Genomic DNA, 24,217 nt, shown 5'->3' with positions numbered 1-24,217 from the left:
TCATAATGGTACCGAGTCGTGATGAGATTTTACGGAGCGTAAGATGCAATTATAGCGCGATAGACGACCCGAATGCCCCAGCGGGTGAGCGCAGCATTCCGTTTGAACGAGATCCGTCCTACATCCAACCAGTATAACATCAGATCGTTTTATGGAGTGGGTCGAGGAATGGGTTACAGGTATGACTTACCAACCACATATATGTTCGGATCATCGCAAAAGAGGCTTTCATCGTGCAACTGCGCTCGTCGTATAACGGGGTTATGTGCAATAGGGTACCAGTTTGTCATAAAGAACGATGATTGTCTTCCCCTTTCGTGCAACATTGGCGCCCTTGCGTTGGCGAAGTTCAGCCTGGGCGCAGTTGTGAGCCTAATAGTAGGGTGTGAGTTACGTTGATCTGTGAAAATCTCCATGAAAGAAAAGAAGTTCATGGGCCTTCGGACACTGGGTGCGAGTTCTGCGAAACTTGACGTTCTGCAAGCGTGGCGCTGCATGGCCATCATCGCCCTCTATCTGCATTGAGATACTGGTCCTAGACTGGTATGGACCTATGTGGACCGTTCGTAACGACATGATCATACCCTGGACTGGACGGCGTTGGGTCTAACTAACGCGGGTGTGGTTTACTGCAGCCTTGTCTTGTGCTAAAGTCGAAATATCCGCCACTGTGTGCGTCATCTGGTCTTCGTGTGGCGAACCCGTGGCCGAGCGTGGAATCTCGTGGAATCGACTCGGATGTGTCTGTCCAGATCCGTGAGACGACCCGGATATCGCAGTTGAACTGGTATCGGTGAGAGCTATCTTATATGCGTTTCGACGATTTGGGAGAAACTGTATGGGAAACCAACGGAAAACCGAAGGAGCTCGAGGCAGGAGACATCCGCCGAAGTGTACGGAGGATGACGCACATCGACAATCGCCTTTTTGAAGTCTTTCCTCGGAATCTGTATTTCCCTCTGTCGTGCCTGCGAAGACAAACTGACTAGTAGCGCGTTGTAGTAGTATTGGAAAATCCACCTCGACAGCTTCATCAGAGCAATCGCGAACGCCTCCACCGCCGGGCAGCGTTTTATAAGCTAGGCCGAAGTTCCTTGCTCAGAGCGTTCTTCCTTGTCTTCCCCGTTTTTCGTCTCTCAGGCTGCTATGTCACCTCAATCTCCATTCGCTGTATCTGCATCAGAGACGCAGCCTTTGCTAAAGGACGCAACACAAACTACATACGAGTCCGTCGATGGCTCCGTAGACCTCGAGGACCACGAAGAGGAATCTCCGTCTTCGGGTCCTGCCACAAAACCAGTCTCCCGAGCAGATCTGACATGGATTCTCATCGGGCTCTGGAGTGCTGTATTCTTGGGAGCTCTCGACGGTAATAATTTGTACCTCCTACACGTCTTCGACTCTAACAAGCTAAACCACCACTATCCAGGGACCATCGTGGCCACGCTCATGACACCCATTGGCAGCTATTTCCACAAATCGAACCAAGCATCTTATATCGGAACTAGTTTCCTATTGTCCGTGTGTTGTTTTACTCCTCTATACGGTACGTAACCAACCGCAATGTCTTTTCTTAGACGGATACCGACTTACAGATCATACAGGGCGCCTCTGTGACATTTTGGGCCGACGAGGAGCGATGCTCCTGGGCCTCTCTTTCTTCGGTTTGTCTCGTAGTTCTACCCGTGTATAGGATGACTAAGACCATTTGTACAGGCCTGGGTACTGCAATGTGCGGCCTGGCACCCTCCATGGAGGCATTAATCGTTGCTCGTGCAGTCGCCGGCATGGGCGGAGGTGGGTCAGTAGACGAACACAGATCTTTCCATGGAAATAGCAACTGACGATGGTTGGTATTAGAGTTATGACAGGTAATAGCCATAAGTTTTTTAAAGGCGTCTACTGACCCAATACGTAGTGTCAAGCGTGGCTGTGACAGATCTTATACCGCTGTGAGTCAAACTTATTGCGGCTTACACGTCCAGTGTCATGCGATGTCTAATGCCTTGTCTTACAGCAAACAGAGAGGGCTATATCAAGGGCTTGCAAATATGTGAGTTATATATACTCGACATCGCAGCTGTTTCCTCTTGCTCACGCTAGTGAAAGATTATTCGGCTTGGGGGCGGGTATCGGAGGACCCCTTGGAGGATGGTTGAATGATGCCTTTGGATGGTAAGCAGTCCAGTCTTCGATATTGATCTCGTCCTCAACGCTCATTTTGTCTACGTACTCAGGCGATCGGCGTTTCTGTTCCAGGTTAGTCTTGGTATTCGTTTGGCAACGATGCTATCCTGGAATATATACCACCCTCATCTTCCGGACATCAACTCATTATACTGCTTCCTGTAGATCCCGATCCTTGTGATATCCTTCATTTTAGTTGCAGTAAAGGTCGACATACCACTGCCCGCTGCTGTTCAAGAGCAAAGCCTGTTCGATCGAATCAAGCGCATGGACTTCTTCGGCTCAGTCACTCTTGTCGGAACTGTCGGTTCTCTGTTGTTGGGATTCAGTCTTAAGACGACCGAGGACCTACCATGGTCAAATCCACTTATATATGGCCTGTTCATCGCCAGCGCGGTTTTCTGTGTTCTTTTCGTGCTTGTCGAGTCGCGATGGGCACCGTATCCGGTTATGCCCTTACATCTTATTACACAGAGAACTCCGCTCGCCGTGTCATTGACAAACTTCTTCGGCAGTGTGATTGCATTTTCCATGGTAAGTTACCGTACTCCTTGCATTCCATACCACAGCTAATTGTTTCTCCAGCTTTACAACGTACCACTGGTGAGCATCATACGCTATATTCCCGTCTCGAAGCTGACCGGGTGAGCATAGTACTTCAACGCCGTAAGACTGTCGACTGCAGCAAATGCTGGTACGCAGCATCAGTTTCAGATAGTCCCTCCCCTGTACTAATACAGTCACTTCATATAGGCTCGCATCTACTTCCACACTCGGTACGGGCGTTCATACCAACCGCGTTAAAGCTATCGCTGACATTAGTTACCCCATGGGTATCTTCTCCGAGAAGATCGCTCTCTCAACCGGCAGTGTATTCGCTGGATGGCAAGTCTTATGATCCAAGTATGCCCTAAATATTATCGTCTCAGTACTGGTCTCTCACAACAGGATGATGCGGCGAACGGGGAAACTTTATACCCTTACCCTTGTATCCGCCCTGCTCTCCGTCCTCGCAAACATCCTCGTCACGCTTTGGAACAACGACACGCCACAGTGGCACCTGTGGTTAGATATCGTCCCACAAGGATTCGGCATGGCAAGCCTCATCACCAGCACTCTCATAGTCAGTATGGGTCTATCCAGCGTCATTATTGGCGCACGAGAAGGTTCTGCTCACACGCTCGCTATTTGAATGACAGGCTATGATTGCGGGGGTCACCAAAGGTGATCTGGCGGTCGCCACAGGGATCACGTATCTGTTCAGAACGACAGGACAAGTACTCGGAGTCAGTCTCAGCGGTACTGTCCTGCAGGCTGTTCTGCTTCAGAAGCTTCGCGAGCGCATCACTGGCCCTAACGCTGGAGAAGTAAGTTTTCGGTCGGAACGACTTCCTAATGGTATAAGAAGATGCTGATGAACATCCTCGTCGGTAGATAATCTCTAGCATCCGGTATGTCCCCTCTCGAGTCGTCATTCTCGAGTCTTGTTTTATATACTGAGACGATATGTGTGTTACACAGACACTCAACAGAGGTGATACCGACATTAGACCCATACGACCGCCAAGCAGCTATAGATTCCTATGCAGATGCTCTGCGCGTCGTCTTCATCTGTCAAACCGCGTTAAGTGTGGTGATGTTAATATGTTGTGTGCCGATACAGGAGAACCCATTGCCGTATGTGTCTGCTCACGATGCTTGTTCAAGCCACTGACTAGGGCTTCCATGTTCCGCTGCTTTCCAGGGGTACTCACGAGGAACAGGAGGCACAGTTCCGAAGAAACGAGAGCAACCAGGCAAATGACACGGCGTGAACGCGCTTTCCGATTTAGTGTGGACTTGCAGAGATTGAGACGATTATGTTATATGTTTTGTTGTCGAAACATTCATGTAGCCCCGTCAGACAGCTGTTGTTTTCCTAGTGTATGGGTGGGGAGCAGTGTCCCACAGGTGTAAACCACACGAATTGCACCAGTGATAGAGCCCAGGATGATTCTAGAGTCGTCAAGTCTGAGCTGTTCCAAGAGGGTCTACTTCAAAAGAAGCATTAGAAGATAGTCAAGCACAGCGCATAGCACGAACTCCAGCTGCCTGATGCGGCTAACGGTCGAAATGTGGAGGGTGAAGGTACCTGGCCGTACCGCACTGATATTAGACAAATCTATTGGGTAGCATCCCTAGCCTATTGACCTCGGATGACCTCGCCATCTATGAACTCCACGAGCTCGGTGGTTTCTCCTCTATCCACCTCCTAGGCCTCTTCTCCACCACAGCAGAGTATGCCTTCCCCTTGTCTTCTCCGATCTGTTCACCGTTGTCCGCAAATCGGGTTCGTACGGGACGCACGGGACATGGTAGTACTGCAGAAGCAGAGACGGTGATGATAGAAGCGAGGAATGTGAGCCCGAAAAGGGACGATGTGAGAGAGCGATGGTTGCGGTTCGTAAAACGGTGTAGCGTATTGGACAATGCCATTCTCAGCCTGTGCACAACCGATGAGCCACAATAACTTTCCTCGACAATATAAATATATACCTAATAGCCCATGTCCTTTGGGGGGTAAGTCTTCGCAATGAAGGGAGGGGTTGGTGGTGCTTACGACCAGGAGGAGTTTTGGTTGGGTGTTCGCTGCAGCCGGGCTTGTCCTTCGGCGCCTCCATGGTCCGGCGACTTCCGATAGCCAAATTCAGTGCAGACGCGCCCGCCACAACCGTAAACCTCTGTCGTTCACCACCACCACCACCACCGTCTTGCTGCCGTACTCGTTTTCTCCCACGGTGCCCAAGCCATGAAGTGGAACGTCCATCTTACTCGCGATATGAAGGCACGAAGAGGCGTGGCCAATACCGAAGTCGTCCGCCGCGCTTACCTCTTCGTGGCCCGCAACCAAACTCTCCCTCCTCAAGTCCGGTATCAGGCTCAACTCCAGCTGAACACGTTCGACAGGTACACGCACCCTACTGTTGTCAAGAACAGGTGTGCAGAGACAGGGAGAGGCAGAGGTATTATTGGGGAATTCGCGTTGTGCAGGGTACGTCATGCTCTTAGTCGCCTTCGACTTCATGCTGGAGTAACCTCATTCGTTCTTTCCCAATCTCGTAGCATAAATTCCGCGACCAAGCACGTCAGAACCTCATCCCTGGAGTTAAGAAAGCCTCGTGGTAAAGGCAAGGACATAATCCCAGAACCCAATAATGGTTTTATATGTATGTACGTTACGAAACCCATCGACGTCCCCTGCGATCTCACTGTTCTCTATCAGTCCGTGCTGGTACTACAGTAGTCCGACTTTACATACCGTACAAAATCACACTTAGCCCATAGGCTGCCCGAGCCCACAGTGACCCATAAACGCTAGACATAACGATCCCCACGGGCCTGTTCTACGTCCCGCGTAACTCTCACATACTCGCCTGAGATTCGTTGGGAGCGATGTCACGGAGGCTCAACTCCTGCAAACCTCTGTCTCTCCTCCATCTGTTGCATATGTTCAACGTATTTTGCTCGAGAAGAAACCTAGATGGGCGATAACGACACTTAGTAAAACCGTCTTGGACGCGACATAATATGGCCGTAAGTGAAGTGTACGAACCCATATTTCTTCAACCACGACTCGTTGATTTCCCAGTTTGCGTGAGCAAGGACGTCATCTCCGTGAATGGTAACTGCAAGGCCATAGTCATGGATGCAATCCACTAAACTAAAGCGTCCTGCGATATTTGAAGTAAGTTCGACGCTCGACGTCCGTAACGGGATGACATGCTTACCTCGCAAAAGTATCAGTCTATCACGCAAATCAGGATGCACAATTCTGTCGATAACGCTCTCTATGTATATCGTCAGCCACCAAGTATGCCGACGAAGAGCGATGTCAACTAACCATGAGGAACAGTTCTAGCACATGAGAATTTAGCGTGAGCAGGTCGTTGATGATGAATGGCAGAAAGGTCATACCTCTGAACCAAAGTCGGACGCAGAGAGGCCGGGAGGTGGTAACCGCTGTTGCGCTTGTAATTGTCCAGATGATAACTGTGACCCCGAACTGTGAGCTCGTAACACAGTCCAGACTCACAATCCGCGAAGTTATACGCACGAAATCAGCTTTTGAGCCTCCTCGTGTTTCGGGTCCAAATCACGCACGTCTTCAACCGGGGTAGGTATGGGCGGAGACAGTCGCTGAGATGACTGTTGAGCGCCACTAGTGGAATACGGCATCCCCATAGGGCCGTCTACGTTCAGACCGACAGAGCCCATGTAGGGCGGAGGAAAGACGCCCGGTGGTGGAGGTAGTTGAGGTGTGCCCCCATAAGTTGAGGAAGAAGAATGAGTAAATAGGGGTGATCCATTCGAACCACGCATCAGGTCCGTGAAAAGACTGCTCTCATGCGGAGAACGAGTGGATGGTGGATATAGGCCGCTTCCAGAGGTGACGGGATCCATGGGCATGATAGCGGGAAAACTGCCATCATCTCGGTCGCCTGGTCCCCGAGAGCGTTTCGCATTACTCGCGCCAGCATCGTCTTCAGAGGTGCGTTTCCTGGCGTTACTTCCTGATCCAGACGAACCAGTGACGGTAGCAGCTTGTTTACGTGCTTGGTATCCTTCGAATGCTGTGTCGGTTTCGGACTTGTTGATAAAATGCTCAAAATCCTGCAAGTTCCAGCCGAGTTTTGGGAGGAGCCCGCCAGCACCATCACCAATGAACCCTCCGAGGCTCCGGAGGAGATTACGGAGTGTCTGGTTCTCAGCCATCAAATCTGACGGGAGGTGTTCGACAAAGTAGAGGAACCGAGCTAGACAAAAGCACGCACCCTTGAGAATCTTCCTCATTTCTCCAAGAGCCTCATCTTTGCCTCCTGAAAGGATCTCGACACGAGCTTCGAGGTCACGGATCTAGAAGACGCGAACCATGGATATAGAGAGGTCGCAGTGATGGAGCAAACGGCAGACATACACGCTGTTGTTTGCGCAGACGAAACTCGCGTTGGGCGATTCTGTTCTGGTCGCGCCGTGCGGCCTGTGAGCTGTGAACGCGAAGGTTTGGGGTCAGGGACAGGACGTAAGATGAGTGGAGAATCAAAGCAAGAAGAGCAGACTTTGGATTTTTCTTGCGGCCTGGTTTGCTAGATGACGGTTCCTGTGAACCTTCATTCTCGTGAGCTGAGCCCAACTCGGACTCCTGCAGGTCCTGAGTCAGAGAGCTGACGACAGCATATTCAGGAATATTCGGCAAATACCTCTATCTCGCCGGACACGCTTCGGTCGCGACCATGGGATGACATAGTTATGCTACGATTTTCTGTGACTGTACGACGCGGGTTGTTCGGAGATAGACAAAAGACACGACTCGCCCAGAGGAGTTCACCGTGAAGAAGAATATCAGCGAATATCCTTCAACGGTCACGGTGGGTCACGGCTCGGCTGGAGGCCAGCTCAGCCCGTATTTCGGCAGTGCCGCTTATGGGCTCGGCTTCGAGGCAAACAGCCGTAAATAATGTCCGACTTACTTTGTTCAACCTTCAGACGTCTTCTATGACTACTTTCACGTAATATCCTTCCTTCTCCCCCTCTCCTCTTTTGTATCCCTTGGCTCGCAAGCTCTGACGTCCTTCAGCTCAGCTGAGGATATCTCGTACCTCGTCCGTAGCTTATTTTGTGCGTGCCACGCAACAGCACCGCGGCAAGCCCTGTTCCGAAATCGCGGCGCACAGCGGTTCAAACATATGTAACACTCTTTGCGATGACATCCGCGACATATCCTCAGGCGCACTACGCAGCCTCCTTTTCATGAGGCGAGTCTATCTACGTCTTACGGAGATGGAACACAACAACCTCACAGGGGCCACACCCGATCCGCAACGGTCGGTAAGTCCATGCCACAGTTGCACTGCTTCATAAACACGTTCTGACTACGCTAGACCCGTTTTATCTGTTTCATCTCTATGGCGTTGTCCACAACAATTTTTCCTCGCAGTCGCATCGACTTTGTCCCTGGATTGTGGCCCATTTTAGAACCTCTGACACTTCACGTTGTCTGGTTGCACACATCATCGACACATCCGTGTAAGCGTCCTTTCGGCATTTTTACGTTCTCCTCCTCCCGACGAATTCACTTTTGTGGCCCATTTAGATGTTCTCGAAATCTATGTCGCACCTATTTGAGCGTACTTTGCGTTCGACTCAGGCGCATCCATGTCGTCAGAACCATATCGCAGGGCCCTCGCGCTCCCGGCAAGACCATCGATAACGCTAACAGGTCCAATTGCTCGTCAGTATATACAAATCGTCCCTTGGCTCCATACTTATCCTTTTGCTTCCTCATTATCTGTCCATAAAATATACATCTGTTGACCTCATGACATGACTCGGCCGTGGATATATCATCTCCCACTATATGTGGGTACTCTACGCCAGTCCTCGGCGCTCAACGTCCCCATCGTCACTCAGCTGGCTGAGCTGAGGACGCTTTGAACCGCTCGGCTAACGTTTTCGTCTTCCAAGATTCAGTATTCGGTGCTTGACCAAACCTGGGGAAGACTCTTATCCTTCTTTTTCCTCGCACGCCTTCGTAACCGGTGCACGCTCGGAGATACGTTTTCAACTGATTGCAGAGATCGAGGTGTGCGCAGATCTACCTCATGTTTCTGGATCTCCTGGCTCTGAGACTCTTCGGTTGTTGCCCCGAGCTTTCCGCTCTCCACAATGCGCACGAGCGATGCCGCCTTGCGAGATGTTCCGGATCTCTTATATTACGATGTTTGCGTACCAGATCACATCCACTCCGTTCCAGCATCCTCGAGCTCGCGCCACCATTCTCCTCAGGAACCCTCGGATTCCTGCCCTCCTCTCTCGCTTCGTCTCGTGGCCGCCTTTTACGCTCCATGCCAGACAGTCAACCTGCACTTGTCCTTCTATTTGTCTCTCCTCTGCCGGAGACAAATCCAGATCCTCGAACATTCACCGTGTTCAGACCAACAGACGACGGATCTGGACCCATCGAGTTATACAAGGTACGTCGTCCACGTATATGTACATGCATGCCTGCAGAGGTCGCTGACCGGATAGCGTTTGTACGTTTGTCGATCGCTCTCTCCCGACAGTTCTACCATCCGAATTCGGGACTCACTTTCGGCTCCACAACGTTCCACCGCAAGAACATGGCCACAGCAAAATGGGAGACCGCGGGGGAGATTGACTGGACATCAGCAACGAACGCCACTGCCCACTTTGGGATTGAGGAGGTGAGTCTATTTACATCTCAACTCGCTCATCCGGGAACCAATGCTCGTCATACCTCAGGTACCCATGAGAGAACTTCGAAAACCAAAGAAGGCGGATAGCAAGTCAGTCATTTCCAAATTTCCTGACCTTTCCCCAATTAACCTTCTGCATCGAGCTCCCAGGTCCCGGCGTTTCAAAGCATCTGGCTCGGAGTACAAGTGGAAGAAGGCGGACAACAACAAAGATCTTTTCGTACGTCTCATCACGCTTTCTCCGTACAGTCCCACGTTTACCGTTGGTTCCCGATATGTATGATATCTATTCAGTGCGTTGACTCTCGAGGTAAAACGGTGGCGTCTTGGAACCAGACCGCTCTCACCCTACGGGTCGAAAAACGGGTCGAACCCATCCTGGATCGAATCGTCGTGACCTGCCTACTCAATACGTGGATGAACCGGCAGGGCCAGTGGTAGAGCCAGTGTCTCGTTTGGTGGCTATTTCTTACGATTGCACGATCATATGATGACAGTTTTCTTACGCGTTTTTGCGGAGTGTGTTACTGTGTACTCGTGTCTCCTTTGTATTACCTGCGGGTTGGTCGACTTGCTTGTACGAGCGTGTATTGCATCGTTGCTGTCTGTCTACCTTAATTCTCTCTACTTACTGCATGTACCTTACAACGACTAATTCATTCATCTCATGCCTTGTGGCTCCCTTCATCGCGATGGGCGGCATGGGCAGTTTGCACGCGTAGACTTGATTTGTGCGAGATGTCGGGATAACAACCGCAAGAGACTGTGCAGCCTGTCCGTTATGGGAAAAGGCAATAAACCCTGGGACTCGCGGAGCACGGTAATGGGAAGAAAGTAGTCGAAGATCATCATCGTGGCGAAACAGAGTACAAATTCCGGCTATTGTTTGACGGTGTACATCGGCCATCCACGCACCCTAAATACACGCGATACCCTGATTGACGTATGATATCTGATCCATCGAAAGCAGAGATGAATAGCTTGGTAGTGGATGCAAGTTGGAACACACGCCATCAGATAGAATATCATAGTGGTCCATGTCAGAAAACCGGTCTTAGAGAGGAAACGCCCTGTGAATACCGCCACAATGGTCTGCACTAACCATGACCACGTTGAATGCATAGAAGATCGACATACCATGAAAGCAAAAAGAGATGATCGTAGAGCGAACGCCTAATCCGTAGACAGTGATGAGTGCACACCAAAGGGCGACGGTAAGCCGCACACATTGCAAGCTCCCGTTGAAGTGACCCCTCGAAAATTTATATTGATCTGTTGTGAGCGTGGAGTGAGTAGCGGATCTGGTCAAAGACTCGCAGCCTTGAAACTTGATGCTGGTAGCAATGAGTGGTGTTGCATTGGAGCAGGCGTGCGGTACGGTGGCGTTTACGCCACAAGGACGAAAGACACATGGATTCTTCGAATCGCAGCAGAAAGGTACAGAAAGAACAGACCGACCCAGCCCCAAGGCACCCAATGACTTCCCATCTTCCCATCTTCACACCCTCGAGCCTACCGCCTCAAACTGATTCATAGTCACCTCCATAACGAGAATCGACACATAGCCGAGGAGGAGGTCTATAGACCAATCAGATATATCGGCCTGGGAGAATGTATTTCTATGACAGATAAACATCGATTGTGGACCGTCGGATCGCATGCAGGAGGGTGGTAGAGAGTGCGGGTGTGTAGATTTTACGAGTGTGGCGACTCTTTTAGCGCGTCATCGCGCCTCAAATTGAACCACTATTCCATTATGTTAGACTTGACTATTTGGCAAGAGATGAAGGTACGTACTTCGTTTTGTCCTCTTCTTATACATGATACGATGCCCACACTCTCGACACCGAATGGGCTCTCGGGACTTGATTTCGTTCTTGGCTCCACAGTCTATCACTTTTGAATGAGACAAACGAACCTAAAGCATGAAAAGGTGCACAGACCAGCGCAAAGATACTCCATATCCTGCCTTGGAGGGGCCATATAGCCCGTATTCGACCCGTTCGTGTTTGTGGCGCCTTGGTTATTCATGGTGGTAAGAAGACAGGACGCGTGTGACGATTGAAGACGTGACGAAAAGTGACGAGCCACGATCTGTGACACGCACTTCTCTCACCCACACTCAAGTCGGGATTTTATGCTGTGCCTCGACAATCATTCTTGTACCTTGTGAACGAGGCTTTTCTGCGATCAAAACTACCTGCTTTGGCTTAAGGTAGCCATCGTTACCGACATACCACGCTGCTGGGGTATTTTCGGACCGCTATACTCAGGGACTTCCCCTTCGTCCCACTGGGATTCGCTGGAGGCACATCGGAGTTATATTCAATACAAAGATGCGTGTTCTACATTTGACTGTGCATCTAGCCTCAGATATATACATCTCTTGGCCGGCAGTTGCACGAATTGCTTTCATGACTCATTCTCCCGCCGAAGTGACTTGGTAACCTGGTGCAGTTCACTAGCACCCTCCTACGGATGGAGTGTATATTTCTAGCACGTCTTCCGCTTGCCTTCTGATGCTGTTGCGACCATCTGTTATCTCGCGGTCGCGACGCTCCTGGTGTGTTGGAGTTACAAGGTCACCTTGGTTATTTCGACGCTGACCACACTTTCTGCTTGTGTCCCATGGGGCGTTTGTGTCGTGTCTTCTGTCTTCGAAACAACAATCTCTTGGAGACCGGTGGTCAGATGAGCACAGTCGTTATCGAGGCACCTTCTCTGATGCAGTGATGCAATCCAACCTATTCCAACTCCCGACAATACGGTAAAGCTCAAGCGTTGTGCGCGGGAGATACGGGTCCGGCATTCTCGACTTCTCTGTAGGAGTGATACAGAGATGAAGCGACAGGTAGACTCGGGCTTGAGTAGCATCAAGAAGCTTGGAGATCAGTTCTCCAAGGGGATCTCTACCAACGTTGGAACTGATACCAATGAAATCCTGAAGTGTGTCAGTCCCTCCTGTCTGATGCTACAACACGTAGGGTTACCTTGGCGTTGGTGTGAGCACATCCTGTGCATTGGTTGTGCAGCTGCACGGAGCATAATGAACCTGAAGAAGTTTTAATTGGCTAGCCACAATGCTGCTTGGTGCCCTGGGAGGTTGTCTTCTGCTACCGCCGGCGGCTATCGGTCGGTAGGTTACATGTCTACCGTGCTTTTCTTGTGTTCGGAGCGGTTTTCCCATGCAATGCAGCAGGAGTCGAACGATATCGATTATGTTGTACAGGTGATTAGATCTGGTCGCCGAGAGGCTTGGAGGCGTGGTTCCGTGCGCCCCGCGTTCTCTGGCGCCTGTGTTGTGATGGGCGTAGCGTGTCTCGAAGGAGAATATGCACAGTGTTTATTCTACAGGAGAGACGGCGAACATACGCTCTGTGGATTTTACGATGACGAGGTCTGGGGTTGTCTGACGTTCCATAATGAAAGCCAGGGGCCGAGCCGAGGGTTGTTTACGCTCGCAGTCGGAACGCAGCAGTAAAATGGTGGGCGCAGGCACGCGGACCCGAGCGAGCGGCTCTTGTATGGAGGGATCGGCTTGACGACAATTAACTACGGGCATCGCCACCCGTCGCGTCGTCCCGTACCGCTGCGTCTGTCTCCACCGCTCGTTCGTATATATATCATCTGTCCCCTTCGTACCCATGTTGCGCCCTTGCCGCCCCTTCTTCAGAACCCTTAGTGTCGCGCTATCGAGCAATGGCTAGGACTCCCCTTCCTTCCTTCGTCGAGCTCATGCAGTCTCTCGGTCTCACCGACGAGAGGCGAGCGACCGGTCCGTTCTCTCACTCACGCTCGAGTTCCCTTTCCTCTACCACATCGTCCTCTTCGTATGCGGACGATGAACTTGGATCTCCTCGACGTCGCCACAATACTCATCCTGCCGGGAAATACCTTCTGGTTCCCTCTCATCATGAACGCATCTACTACGGCAAGGAATTGGATACCGAACCGAGTATCCAACTCCGTGGGAAGGGCAGATACTCTCCCTACGGCGTCTCCAGCGTGTGTTTCTTGACATTTTATGCTCCAACTTACTCTGACATGTTCTCCTTTCGTTATGCAGATTCCTCGAAAGGCGAGCATGCCATCTCTAGACGCCGTGGAGGCGTTCGACAAACCGGCGCGGGTATGTTAATTTCCTCCGTATCCATGTTTTGCATTTGTCGCGAAGGTGATAATAACGCCCCTGTCAGGCTCCCTCTTCCTCTCCCCTTCATTCCCCCTTGGACACCGTCTTCCCTCAACGCTCAACTCGGGCATCTCGTGCTCCACGATCTGAAAGACCCTTGCGACGAGGGCAGAAGCCTTGGATCGACTCCGATCTCCCGGCCATAACCCCTATTTCAACTTTCGTCCGACGCAAGTCGCCACGAAGTCCCTCTCCCTCACCGACATCCTTCGTATTCCCCGCCGACGTCCACAGTCCCGCTGCTCCAGTCGCAATACCCGCCCTTCCCACTCTCATACCCCACTTCCTTCTCGCTTCCCCCACGTCGACAGATTCATCATCAGAGTCGACCCACCTTTCTATGGACATTGACCCTAGATCCTACCACCGTACTGGCACCCGTATTTCAGCCACTCCCCAAGATTCGCATCGGTAACATATTCCCCTCACTGTCTCGATACCATGATGTGTGTTTCAATGGACATTGTTCTTTCTCTCTCTTACCTTCATCTACCGCAATCTGCGCGTCGCATCGGACTTGCACCATCATTATGCTGGACATTACTTCCAGTCTTTACCCTCGCATAATCTTCCACACTCGCTCTACACCCAACCTATCTATTCGTTCATCGGTGTGCCATGTTTTCGTGGTTGGGTCCCCTGTTGTCTGTGCTGTGTACTATTAGACATATTTGCTTCCGCCTGCCTTATGTTTATTCCTCCTCCCCCTCCTCTCTCACACTTGTTTTATTCTCTTTATATCCTTTGCATTCTGTCATTCAGTCCGTCAGCATCCAGTAGGTACCCTACCGCGTCCCCAAGTTCCAGTTCATCAGCCCAAATCAATGTTGCTCCTCGTCCGGCCCCGGACACTGTTCATCCATCTCTTCCGCACCGTCGTATTGCGTACCACACCAGAAGCAATACGAGTACTCCTCCCGTAGATACTCCACCACACGTCCGAGTCGTTCTTGAGGCTACCATCGTCCCGTGAGTCAAACCGACGAGAAGATCAATTCGAACGTGCGACTTACCCCCAAACGTAGAAAACGAGCGACCTCTTCGACAACCTCCGGATCTATCGGAGCCTCCTTCAGAGGCGCTTGAGGCTCTCCATCCGCATCTTGTTGAGATGAGAGAGGCCGTAGCGCGTCTGCTTGCATCTGCGCTCGAAGCCGTTCGTGGATGGTACCATCGTCTGATGACGGGACGAGATTGACGGACGAATCTGCCAGTGCTTCGAGCAGACCCTCTGGGAACGACTCGGGCTTGTTCACATTCACCCAGAGGACATTGAACTAAATGAACGCCAGGTCGTCTCAGTGTGTGTATTCACGAAAGAAAGTAAATGTAAACTACGCACCTGCTTCCCTACCTTCTCATCCAGCGTAACACACGTATTCTGAGCGGGAATCAACCTATTCTCCGCCCGTTTCTGCTCAAACTCTCTCCGCGTACGATCCCTGAACGACTCCTTGCTCGTCTCCTCGTCTACCTTCGCCGCTTTGGCAAGTCGCTCGAGATCAGTCGGTGAGGCCGCACGTTTGCCCAGACCTATGCCCTTACGACCTGATGCAACGAAATGTGTGTGATATGCATGTCAACACGGGTACATTCAGGGGCTACCAACATTCTGAATCAGTCGAGACGAGGACGCACCTGCCCACTCGTTCAAAGGCAGCGGCTCTGCCAGATGTTTAATATGCTCTCGTACCTTGCCATCTGGCGGTTCCACAGATACAGATTCTCGACCGTCTCCCGTAGGCGTACTCGACACCGAACGGCGCGACGCAGAGGCAAAAGCAGTGACGGGAGTCGGACTCGGTTCTTCCTCCTTCTCTACCTTCACCTTCGCCTTCTCCTCCTCACGGTCCTCCACATTCCCCAAAGTCTGTCCAGGCTTAAACCCCATCTTCATCATCATAGCCAAAGCCTTATTACTCCCTGAAGCCTGCTCCTCCTCCGCCCGCTCAAACAAACTCTTACTGAGCCCCTCTTCCCTCGCCTCGAGCTCACGCTCTCTCCTGCTCTTCGTCCTATTCTGTTCATTCTTCAACTGTGCCTTTCTCAGCGCTTCGCGTCGTTTATCGGAGTAGGTAGTCGGCTTGGCGCGGGAAGTGGAGGGAGCAGCTGCTGTTGCTTGAAGGAGGAACTTGTCTGACAGATAGTCGTCTTCGTCGTCCGAAGCCATGTCCGATCCTGAACTACTTTAGCGCGTGCAGATGACTTTTTGCTTTGATTCAATCCTCTACGGGGCTCAAATGAAACCCTTTCTCAGATCAAATATAGGATCGCCCCAGTCGCGTGACATCTTCGAACGGTGACGTTGCGGGGTGCGAAGCCACTCTAAAAGGTTACTTTTGCTTCTTGAACGAGACTTTAGACTTAGGCTCCAAGACAAGAATGAAACCGATGAACGAAACCGTCGTTGCCAAAATGTGTACCTAACGACGGCTATAACAAGTTATCAACAGTATGGACAACGCGCATTACGATGATAGCGCGGGGGCGGCGATGAACGGAGGGCAGAGCGCACAAACTGAACTATGAACTGGAGAACGCGCTACCGCCCGACGGAAAGGACGAGCGTGGAACTTGAAAACATGGGACAGTCGTCCTAACGAGATGGAGGGGGGGTTTAATACGATAACAAAGGCATAACAGGGTCGTGGAACGGGTGGGGCGATTATCGAATTACGTGAGATGATGGACGGCAACATTTAAGAGGCAACGACAGCGGCCTCAGGAGTAGCATCCTCGCCACCCTCAGCCTTCTCCTCCTCTTCTTCCGTCTGAGAGTTTACTGCGATCTTGACGGCGATGGGCCTTCCACCGACGTCCTTGCCCTCGAGAGCCTCGATGGCCTTTTTCTGCTCTTCCTCATCACCGACGTCGACGAAACCGTAGCCCTTGCTCTTGCGGGGCCTTCCCCAGCGCCTGCGAACAATGCGAGCAGAGTTAACCTTGATGCCGCTCTCGGTGAACAACGCGGCGAGACCGGCGTCGTCGATGTTGAACCCAAGGTTGGCGACGAAGAGCAGCGTCTTGGAGGGTTCACCAGAGGGGTCCTCACCCGCGGGACGAGCTGGGCGGGGAGCCTTCTTCTGACGAGGCTTCTTGGTGGTCTCACCGCCCTCGGTGGTGGTGGGGGCAGCGGCACCGTCAGCGGCGACCTCTCCTTCGGCACCTTCAGTCGCACGCTTTGGCTTCTTCTGAGATGATGGGAAAGAGGTGGATGAGAATGATGATGATGGAAAGGGATGATCTGAAACAAAGGGACTCACGGCGGCCTTCTTCTTCTTCTTCTTGGGCTTCTCAGCATCGCCAGCAGCGGGAGTGCCGTCAGCCTTGTCAGCGTCACCGTTGGCCTCAGCCTCGGTGACCTCGCCGGGAACGGCCTTCGCACCACGTCTGCCAGGACGCCGGGTACGAGCCTTCTTCTCCTTCTTCTCCTTGTCTTTTTCTTCGGCGGGCTTAGCGACCTCGACGATGATGGGACGACCGTCGAGTTCCTGCTTGTTGAGAGCCTCGACTGCCTGTTGTGCAGCCTCTGCGCTGTTGAGAGCGACAAAGCCGTAGCCTGCAGACCTTGTGCCACGCATGATGACCTGCGCGGTGAGGCTGTTGCGAGGCAGGCGGGAGACGTAAGAGAAAGGAACACGAGGACGACTGGCGGGGACGACTCACATGTCGCTCGCGACTGGCGCGAAAAACGTCTTCAGCCCTTCATCCGTGGTAGAGTACGCAAGATTGCCGGCGAAGACCTGATTTGGGCGGGCGGGATGAGCGGCGTGCAGGGAGAAAGGGAGGAGGGTGGAAACGGACCTTGAAACCAGGGGTTTCTTCGACGACTTTCTCCTGCGTAGCCGGAGGCTCGCCGTCCTGGACGACGGGGGCGACTGGGGCGTCAGACATTTTGAGGAGGTGGGAGCGGTGAATGTGAGCTTGATGAACTTGGGGATGAACTTGATGAACCGGTTTCTGCGTGTCAAACTTGGAGGTTAAGGAGAAAGCCTCGTTCGGGCACCGCCCATCCCTTTTCTACTCGCGAACAAACTCCGCTAAGCGCTCGCGTGGCGGGCATGTTCCTTTACAGTACTTGCCTTCTTTCGCACGGCAGGCGCGGGTTCGTTACGCGCAGAGGGCTGTCCTGTATATCTGATTTATGTCTAAGTACTGTATGGAAGTGCACAGAGAATAATGAGATAAAGCGCACAACAAGGTACTGGAAAGGGACGCTGAGGGGAGCCAAGCCCGGAGTGGGCAGCATGGACCAAGCCCAAGTGGAGGCTTATGTAATAATTTGAGGTACGGGGGTATATAGGCCGCCGTCGTAGCCAAGGACGACGAACACTTTTCCTCCCTCCCCCCGCCTCTTGCCTTCGTTCCCCAACTTGGCCTCGGCCGCTGACACTCTTTGAATCCCCGTTCTTTCTCTCCCCCTACCCTCAAAGCCTTCATCATGGTCTCCCACAAACTATCGAACCTCCTCTCCGTCGCCTCGCTTGCCGTCCTCGCCTGCTCGCTTGTCGCTTCTCCCGTCAACGCCCTCGAGGAGCACCACATCTCCCGCCGCGGCCACGACAGCATCGCGAAGAGGAGGCGCGACTCCGCTCCTCACGCTAAGCGTTGCAAGGTCCGCTCTTCTTCTGACGCAGAGTCCTCTACTGCCTCCGCAGCCGTCGCCTACGTCGCCAGCTCTTCCGACGCTTCCACCTGGACGTCAACCTCCGACGCTGCGTGGACCTCCAGCACCGACGCCGCTTGGTCCTCCTCCTCCGCCTGGGTCGCAACCTCCACCAGCACTTCTGCAGCTGTTGCCACTTCCACCGCTTCCAGCTCTTCCGGTGGCAAAGTCGGCATTGCCTGGGCCCTCGGAGATGACTCGTCCTTGTCGAACTTCAAGACCGACAAGACCAAGTAGTACGTCCACTTGGTATATGTTACGGTCGCTGCGCCATACTAACCCGACTTTTGCAGCCTCTACACATGGAGTCCCTCCATGCCCACAGGTGCCGCTGAACTTGGCTTCACCCTCATGCCCATGCTTTGGGGTTGGAACCAGGTTAGTGAGTTCCAGAGCACTGTGGTCGCTGGCTACGCCGAGTACGTTATGGGCATGAACGAGTACGTATCACTTTTTCTCTCCATAGCGATGATTCTGAGATTTCTCCGCTATTTTTAGGCCTAACGAGGCTGGTCAATCCAACATGGACGCCGCTACCGGTGCTAGCATGTGGCAAACGTACATCCAGCCCTTGGCCAACGAGGGCTACAAGCTTATCTCCCCCGCCACCTCTTCCGCACCTTCCGGCATGACCTGGATGAAGGACTTCTTCGCCGCTTGCTCGGGTTGCACGGTTCGTACATCTGCCTTGTCAAGCGATCCAATAGAAGTTGATAGCTAACCTGAATCTGCAGTTCGATGGTGTTGCTGTCCACTGGTATGACGTCGGTGCCGACACCTTCGAGACCTACGTCACCAGCTTCCACGATGCTTTCAACATGGATATCTGGGTGACTGAGTACGCTTGCCAGGTAAGACCCACACATTCGTCCTTTTTTCGCACTTTCTGACAGGAGCCTGCACAGAACTTCAACGGTGGTGCTCAGTGCTCTGATGCCGATGTCTGGACCTTCATGCAGACCACGAAGCAGTGGATGGAGGAGACTGAGTGGATTGCTGCCTACTTCGCATTCGGTTAGTCTTTTATTTTTCGTTAGTCTGTCTTACATTCATCTCATTGTTCTTTAGGTGTCATGACCGACATGTCTGGTGTCAACGACCTTGACCGCCTCATGGAGTCCAGCGGCCTGCCCACTTCCCTCGGTTACTACTACATCGATAACTAAACGCGTTTTGCACCCTCACTTTGGACACTTACGATGTCTTATACGTTGTTGCACGCTCCCTCTGCTCCTCATTCCGACCCTCAACCTACCTACGATATATACCCTCCCTCAATCCTGGGGCCTGTTGTGCGGGCGTCGGGGATTACCGTTTGAACTGCACCGATATCCTTTACTTTTACATAACTCTCTTGCAATCCCTTTGACACCGGTGATGTTTTCCCATCTGTTTTCGATGTATGGTACGGGGTACTATCATCAAATATCACCGAGGGTTTTTCTCGTTTTGCGGTATTGTTGGTTTTGCTTTACTTTCTTGTGGTATGGAATTGAGAATTTGAGTGTTGCTTTTTGCTTCCTCTGTAAATGCCCTCGAGATGCTAACGCGGCGTACGGTGAGCTGCGATGTTTAGAGACCGTCGTGGGGATAAGTCAACTATCCATCGCATGGCCGATGTTGTCCGAAGCGACGCTTGAAGTTAGATGCGGAAGGCCGCATAGCTAGAAGCAAACTCAACACAAGATGTCAATATAGACGAAATCTCACGGCCCTCTCCCTTTCACGTTCTCAACCATGGTCAAGCATCTTCCCCCAGCTGTCAAACAGCTCCTAACGCTTCGCAATCCAAACTCGTTCGCTGGGCCGCCAGCTGGTAGGTTGTATGGCGTTCTCAACAAGACTTTTACGGATGCAAAGCAACGCCAAGCGGAGACGGGATGGCTCGTTCTTAGCGTGAGCAGCTCCTTCTACTTCTCGCCGTATCATGCGTTATCTTCCTTTGGGACAGATATGATTCTTGATGGATGTGGACCTCGCCGTATGCTGACCGTGGGCTAATCATGCCAGACCTGCACACTCCTGACGTCGAATATACCCAGCTCAATGGGACATTTGTACAAATTCACGACGAGGACTGATCCGGCGGACGCTGCTTCACGGACGAGCGTCGCCAGCGCGGTGCAGAAGGCTGCTCTCATACGCGAAGCTGCTGTGAAGAGCTCTATCTTTGTTGGCGTGCCTCGGGTAAGCGAGTCTGTATCTTTCCTGCCATTGGGCCACACGCTGATCTTGAAACGGCATGGATGCCTTCAGACGATTCTTTCCTTAGCGGGTCTCATGGAAGCGCTTGAAGACGATGTGAAAGGCCAACTCAGGAATACAACTCATCCGGACAGGCAAGTCGTCTGAAGGAAAGGCTCCGAAGTTCTTCCAGTTCCCCCGCATGATCCGCGATGCCTGCTTTCTTCAGAATGCTAACGCCTGCTCGTGTGCTTACTTTTTGAACCCCATATAGGGCTGCGAGCGCAGAGAATATCGACAATGTCACGACACGCGGTAAGGAGCTGTGGAAGTCCATCTACGAGCCCCATGCGGTGAAGCTGCACGACAAACTCGGTTCCTATCATCCAGACTTCATCTGTAAGTTACCGGTCACTTCCTTCCCCATCCTTCATTCGTCCATCCATCGAACCTCCAGTCGAAGCCCCTCGATCCTCTCGTCCCTACCGATCGCGTTAATCAACGCCATCGGGTGGCTTCGCGCGATGGCCATTCGTTGATCCCACTGTCCTCTCATTCGTTCATTCTCTCCTTTTTATAGCATTCATCATCCAAGCATACGGCGCCGTGCTCGCCCCTCTCCCTGGTGGCGAAAGCGAGCAAGGAAATCTTAGCCGTGCGCTTGGCTCGGTCGTCGGTACAGCCTGTCTTCGCGCAGAGGGCAGAGTCGGCCCCCAGCTCATCAGCCACGTTTTCGGTCTTCTCAAAGCGCGGAACGCGCAGGGCCTGAACGATGAAGATAGATGGTTGTCCTCGGACGAAGGGACGGAGTGGGTCATCAGGACCGTTGACTCGATCCTTGACGTCGTACAGCCAGCCGCAGAGGAAGGAGGAAAGGCAGGTGAAGGCGTGTTGTCCGCGAAGCTCTGAGGAATCGCACACCCTGGCAAGGCTTCTCCGGACCTCGGTCTGATATATGGATTGACCACACCTACTGTTCACGGTCGGATGACCATATAGATGTGTGTACCGTTCGTCGAATGTATCCGTCCATAACGTATTGCTTTAGTTGCAGATGCCACGACAGGCCAGACACGATGCTTGGGTGGCGTTAAGATTCGCTTCTTTCAGATTCGACTGCTGCTCCGCGAGCGCTTTCTGGAAGACCAACAGCAGTTGCACCTGCAACGCGAACCCATGGTGTAGATGTCTCGGTCAGCAGTACTACCACTGGCCAGTTATGAGCTCGAGCCCGGATGAGTTCCTGTCTACCACTTACACGTGTAGAACCTTCCAAACCCTGATGCTTCTTGATTCCGGTAAACGGAAGGTGTCCGGCACCCCACTTCGACCAAGATATCGATGCGGCACCCACCCGTCCTTTCGTTCCCAGGCGCCGTGACATATAATGTTTCAAAGCGTGTTTTCAATTTACTATCGGACTTGACGGAATTTCGCCCGTCAGTTTACGTCGAAGAAAGCGATCGATGATGGCGATGATATCCAAAAAGGCGCGAACAATGGCAATCGCCTGGACCAGGACCGGCAGATGAGATAAAAGATGTGTTTCGCAAGCAAGCAAGACTGGTACTCGTACTCTTACACATGCACCCCCATACGTACACAAATCAAATAGCAGCGCGAATGGATATAGCGAGAGAGAGAGAGATGGATGGATGACAGAGAAAGAAGTATGCGCGGACACCACAGCAAATGAGAGATCTGTACAAGCTTACAGTCACCGGCGGGCCTGCCCTCCGTCTGGTTCATGGCGAGAAACGTTCGTGCCACGACCCTAAAAAAGTCAAGACGAGGAAACTCATAGGTTGTACATCTGGGCGAATCGGTAGAGCATGGCCGTGACGGTGACTGTGTCCATGAGTGGTGGATGCATCTGCGGCACGGGGCAGACGATAAGCGAGGGTGATGACGACAAACGATGGAACATGAGGCGTACCACAACACCTGCACCTGCAGAACGGACGTAGTGTAACTCTGCGTAAACGTCGCCGAAACCGGGGTATGAAACAGGTCGAGTGGGGCGGATGAAAGCAATGATACTGCCGTTGGGGTCTTGCAGCTGGTGGCGATAGCAGGGGTATAGATTAGAAGTCGACGCCACATCCGAAGGCCAGTCTTCTCAGTTCCCACAGCGGAAGTCAGAAAACTCACCACAGTGTCCGAATTATTTGTACTAGGCCTCCAACGATACAAGAACCCGTCCGGGCCGTTGAAAACTCTGCAGTCCTGAGAACGGAAGAAGAATGTGGGGGAGTGGGGGAGCAGGCGTGGGTGATGCTTAAGTCAAAAGGAGATGGTGTCGAATGCGGTAGAAACATACAGGGATGCGTGGCTCTCTACGGACAAGGTCACCCATAGGTAGGGTATTCTGTGGACAAAGCACTCGGGTCAGAACAGCTGATAATAGAGTTTCAACGAGAATAAAGCAAGACCTTTCCGATGACGGCGCGTCCTAGACCTCCGTTGGGCGCCCATTCGAGTTTGGCAACACGGTCCTCTTTGTTCGCACGAATTGCTCGCCACACGGTGGTGACGCTGACGCCCTGTCCATTTGTTTCCGTCTACGAACACGAGAGTTTATACGCTGGGGGAAACGACGTAGATTTGGGTAAAGGAGGACATACATGGAAGCGGTATACCACACCCCAGGAGCTGAAGAGTTGGCTCTGACGGGGGTCCTGAGCAGTCCAGGACAAAACGTCGTTGGCACCAGCAGACATGACGGCGGACGGAAGTGGCAGGTAAGAGTCGAGGGAGGTGAGGCCGATGGGGGCTTGGGCTGCTTAGTCCAAGACAACGAGCCCGCATTTATACCGCGACCGGGATGGCATTCTGGTTTTCACCTGATGGTGAATGTTCGATCGGGAACGTGAACGTGGGGTGACAGATAAAGGAGGACGCAACGCTGCGTGTCGGCACGAGAAGGTGGCCCTTGACGAAGTTTTCGTGGAGGCCTTGTTCAACGGAGGAGGGATCCGGATGGCATCTCCAGGTCGAGGTCAGCTCGATCGGACAACGACACGAGGGAGAACTAAGCGCTCAAAATCTCCTCCAGGTGTGAAGGATGGAGTCAAAGAAGGAAAACAAAACATAAAAGGCCGGAGAAGTCGATGGGCGCGAGCTCCCACCAGATCCCGCAACACGCAAAAGTACAAGCACGGATATATCCGCAAGCAGGTCAATCGAGAAATAAGGGGAGGCGAGAGGTGCCCATCGACAATGCCCCACGCGGTGTGGAAGCGCCTGAATTTGGAATTTCAGGAGCGACATTTTGGAGGTGGCCCCTCGATGCCCCCGGTTTGCGTCTCACCTGGACAGTGCGTGTAAACGGCGTGGCGGGAAGCACATTCCACAACGCAGCGGGTAGCGATAAGGGAAGGTGCTGTTTGCTCGCCCACGGGTAGGTTGGACCCGGCTCTGAAGCCCGGTGCTGCGTTGACAAATACATGCCACAGGCTGTCCGCTGTCAGCAGAGGGTAGAGGACGGGAGCAAAAAAAGGCAGCACCCTCACGGAAAAATGGTTAGCAAAGAGGAGACAGAGCTCGACATCAGTACTCGCATCTGCCTCGAGGTCACGAAAAAGCTTAATTTTGAAACCCACCAAATCGATCATCTTGATCTAAGGAAATTGAGCGATCTCTGCCATTCTTCGGCCAACATTTCAAAGAACGGGCTCGAGGATATGTTGTGCAATGACGGACGAGTCCAATGAGACGATACGACGGCCGACTCGA

General features: G+C 52.4%; 12 protein-coding genes across 12 annotated transcripts; 5 read left to right on the top strand and 7 right to left on the bottom strand.

The window, feature by feature from the left end:
* Window positions 1-29: 29 nt before the first annotated feature.
* On the bottom strand, window positions 30-503 carry STEHIDRAFT_130175 (uncharacterized protein; the record flags this gene model as incomplete). The annotated part of the gene is made up of 2 exons (XM_007302819.1): window positions 30-118; window positions 191-503. 2 exons carry the CDS (start codon window positions 501-503, stop codon window positions 30-32), a joined length of 402 nt encoding a protein of 133 aa, XP_007302881.1.
* A 643-nt stretch (window positions 504-1,146) lies between these two features.
* On the top strand, window positions 1,147-3,901 carry STEHIDRAFT_54337 (MFS general substrate transporter; the record flags this gene model as incomplete). The annotated part of the gene is given in 14 exon segments (XM_007302262.1): window positions 1,147-1,369; window positions 1,430-1,546; window positions 1,605-1,664; window positions 1,717-1,801; window positions 1,896-1,952; window positions 2,018-2,053; window positions 2,110-2,175; window positions 2,238-2,259; window positions 2,353-2,731; window positions 2,890-2,963; window positions 3,038-3,076; window positions 3,092-3,310; window positions 3,387-3,565; window positions 3,709-3,901. The coding sequence occupies 14 exon segments, from the start codon at window positions 1,147-1,149 to the stop codon at window positions 3,899-3,901; spliced, it is 1,749 nt and encodes a 582-aa protein (XP_007302324.1).
* Window positions 3,902-4,395: 494 nt separating this feature from the next.
* On the bottom strand, window positions 4,396-4,662 carry STEHIDRAFT_55420 (uncharacterized protein; the record flags this gene model as incomplete). Its single annotated transcript, XM_007302330.1, has 1 exon — window positions 4,396-4,662. The coding sequence occupies one exon, from the start codon at window positions 4,660-4,662 to the stop codon at window positions 4,396-4,398; it is 267 nt and encodes an 88-aa protein (XP_007302392.1).
* Window positions 4,663-4,925: 263 nt separating this feature from the next.
* On the bottom strand, window positions 4,926-7,528 carry STEHIDRAFT_120430 (uncharacterized protein). Its single transcript, XM_007302818.1, has 11 exons — window positions 7,425-7,528; window positions 7,284-7,366; window positions 7,142-7,211; window positions 6,281-7,080; window positions 6,142-6,216; window positions 6,068-6,081; window positions 5,955-6,014; window positions 5,780-5,897; window positions 5,450-5,703; window positions 5,290-5,393; window positions 4,926-5,218 (listed from the first exon to the last, which is right to left on the bottom strand). The coding sequence occupies exons 1-9, from the start codon at window positions 7,467-7,469 to the stop codon at window positions 5,589-5,591; spliced, it is 1,380 nt and encodes a 459-aa protein (XP_007302880.1). The 5' UTR covers window positions 7,470-7,528; the 3' UTR covers window positions 4,926-5,218; window positions 5,290-5,393; window positions 5,450-5,588.
* Window positions 7,529-9,068: 1,540 nt separating this feature from the next.
* Window positions 9,069-9,881, top strand: STEHIDRAFT_155573 (uncharacterized protein; the record flags this gene model as incomplete). The annotated part of the gene is made up of 5 exons (XM_007302817.1): window positions 9,069-9,197; window positions 9,288-9,428; window positions 9,487-9,530; window positions 9,591-9,660; window positions 9,735-9,881. The coding sequence occupies 5 exons, from the start codon at window positions 9,069-9,071 to the stop codon at window positions 9,879-9,881; spliced, it is 531 nt and encodes a 176-aa protein (XP_007302879.1).
* Window positions 9,882-10,814: 933 nt separating this feature from the next.
* On the bottom strand, window positions 10,815-11,483 carry STEHIDRAFT_95243 (DNA-directed RNA polymerase I). Its single transcript, XM_007302816.1, has 3 exons — window positions 11,384-11,483; window positions 11,238-11,330; window positions 10,815-11,186 (listed from the first exon to the last, which is right to left on the bottom strand). Exons 1-3 carry the CDS (start codon window positions 11,469-11,471, stop codon window positions 11,164-11,166), a joined length of 204 nt encoding a protein of 67 aa, XP_007302878.1. The 5' UTR covers window positions 11,472-11,483; the 3' UTR covers window positions 10,815-11,163.
* A 1,656-nt stretch (window positions 11,484-13,139) lies between these two features.
* STEHIDRAFT_155572 (uncharacterized protein) lies at window positions 13,140-14,047 on the top strand (the record flags this gene model as incomplete). Its single annotated transcript, XM_007302815.1, has 3 exons — window positions 13,140-13,445; window positions 13,507-13,569; window positions 13,637-14,047. The coding sequence occupies 3 exons, from the start codon at window positions 13,140-13,142 to the stop codon at window positions 14,045-14,047; spliced, it is 780 nt and encodes a 259-aa protein (XP_007302877.1).
* A 406-nt stretch (window positions 14,048-14,453) lies between these two features.
* Window positions 14,454-15,802, bottom strand: STEHIDRAFT_110012 (uncharacterized protein; the record flags this gene model as incomplete). The annotated part of the gene is made up of 4 exons (XM_007302814.1): window positions 14,454-14,588; window positions 14,646-14,909; window positions 14,975-15,180; window positions 15,271-15,802. 4 exons carry the CDS (start codon window positions 15,800-15,802, stop codon window positions 14,454-14,456), a joined length of 1,137 nt encoding a protein of 378 aa, XP_007302876.1.
* Window positions 15,803-16,331: 529 nt separating this feature from the next.
* On the bottom strand, window positions 16,332-17,526 carry STEHIDRAFT_155570 (RNA-binding domain-containing protein; the record flags this gene model as incomplete). The annotated part of the gene is made up of 4 exons (XM_007302813.1): window positions 16,332-16,823; window positions 16,896-17,232; window positions 17,299-17,375; window positions 17,437-17,526. The coding sequence occupies 4 exons, from the start codon at window positions 17,524-17,526 to the stop codon at window positions 16,332-16,334; spliced, it is 996 nt and encodes a 331-aa protein (XP_007302875.1).
* Window positions 17,527-18,073: 547 nt separating this feature from the next.
* STEHIDRAFT_110010 (uncharacterized protein) lies at window positions 18,074-19,464 on the top strand (the record flags this gene model as incomplete). The annotated part of the gene is made up of 6 exons (XM_007302812.1): window positions 18,074-18,534; window positions 18,592-18,738; window positions 18,797-18,971; window positions 19,033-19,149; window positions 19,192-19,312; window positions 19,367-19,464. The coding sequence occupies 6 exons, from the start codon at window positions 18,074-18,076 to the stop codon at window positions 19,462-19,464; spliced, it is 1,119 nt and encodes a 372-aa protein (XP_007302874.1).
* Window positions 19,465-20,026: 562 nt separating this feature from the next.
* On the top strand, window positions 20,027-21,549 carry STEHIDRAFT_120424 (uncharacterized protein). Its single transcript, XM_007302811.1, has 5 exons — window positions 20,027-20,194; window positions 20,309-20,485; window positions 20,555-20,637; window positions 20,757-20,881; window positions 21,063-21,549. Exons 1-5 carry the CDS (start codon window positions 20,036-20,038, stop codon window positions 21,389-21,391), a joined length of 873 nt encoding a protein of 290 aa, XP_007302873.1. The 5' UTR covers window positions 20,027-20,035; the 3' UTR covers window positions 21,392-21,549.
* A 462-nt stretch (window positions 21,550-22,011) lies between these two features.
* Window positions 22,012-23,251, bottom strand: STEHIDRAFT_120423 (uncharacterized protein). The gene is made up of 6 exons (XM_007302810.1): window positions 23,107-23,251; window positions 22,915-23,043; window positions 22,803-22,850; window positions 22,634-22,708; window positions 22,419-22,541; window positions 22,012-22,355 (listed from the first exon to the last, which is right to left on the bottom strand). The coding sequence occupies exons 1-6, from the start codon at window positions 23,200-23,202 to the stop codon at window positions 22,281-22,283; spliced, it is 546 nt and encodes a 181-aa protein (XP_007302872.1). The 5' UTR covers window positions 23,203-23,251; the 3' UTR covers window positions 22,012-22,280.
* Window positions 23,252-24,217: the final 966 nt, after the last annotated feature.

The sequence above is a fragment of the Stereum hirsutum genome (assembly GCF_000264905.1).
Source record: "Stereum hirsutum FP-91666 SS1 unplaced genomic scaffold STEHIscaffold_5, whole genome shotgun sequence".
Taxonomy (NCBI): domain Eukaryota; kingdom Fungi; phylum Basidiomycota; class Agaricomycetes; order Russulales; family Stereaceae; genus Stereum; species Stereum hirsutum.
The sequence above is the reverse complement of the archived record's forward strand: the minus strand, read 5'-3'. Positions and strand labels throughout refer to the sequence as shown.

Bases quoted from the DNA above. Each gene is read 5' to 3' on its own strand.
- STEHIDRAFT_120423 (XM_007302810.1), bottom strand. From the start codon at position 23,202: ATGTCTGCTGGTGCCAACGACGTTTTGTCCTGGACTGCTCAGGACCCC. The intron at 23,044-23,106 runs GTATGTCCTCCT...TCGTGTTCGTAG, and splicing joins GTGTGGTATACCGCTTCCAT to ACGGAAACAAATGGACAGGG. The intron at 22,356-22,418 runs GTACGCCTCATG...CCCGTGCCGCAG, and splicing joins CTGCAGGTGCAGGTGTTGTG to ATGCATCCACCACTCATGGA.
- STEHIDRAFT_120430 (XM_007302818.1), bottom strand. From the start codon at position 7,469: ATGTCATCCCATGGTCGCGACCGAAGCGTGTCCGGCGAGATAGAG. The intron at 7,367-7,424 runs GTATTTGCCGAA...CAGGACCTGCAG, and splicing joins GCGTGTCCGGCGAGATAGAG to GAGTCCGAGTTGGGCTCAGC. The intron at 6,217-6,280 runs GTGCGTATAACT...TCGGGGTCACAG, and splicing joins GAGGCTCAAAAGCTGATTTC to TTATCATCTGGACAATTACA.
- STEHIDRAFT_95243 (XM_007302816.1), bottom strand. From the start codon at position 11,471: ATGAATAACCAAGGCGCCACAAACACGAACGGGTCGAATACGGGCTAT. The intron at 11,331-11,383 runs GTCTGTGCACCT...CAAAAGTGATAG, and splicing joins TATGGAGTATCTTTGCGCTG to ACTGTGGAGCCAAGAACGAA. The intron at 11,187-11,237 runs GTACGTACCTTC...ATAATGGAATAG, and splicing joins TAAGAAGAGGACAAAACGAA to TGGTTCAATTTGAGGCGCGA.
- STEHIDRAFT_120424 (XM_007302811.1), top strand. From the start codon at position 20,036: ATGGTCAAGCATCTTCCCCCAGCTGTCAAACAGCTCCTAACGCTTCGC. The intron at 20,486-20,554 runs GTAAGCGAGTCT...GGATGCCTTCAG, and splicing joins TCTTTGTTGGCGTGCCTCGG to ACGATTCTTTCCTTAGCGGG. The intron at 20,638-20,756 runs GCAAGTCGTCTG...AACCCCATATAG, and splicing joins AATACAACTCATCCGGACAG to GGCTGCGAGCGCAGAGAATA.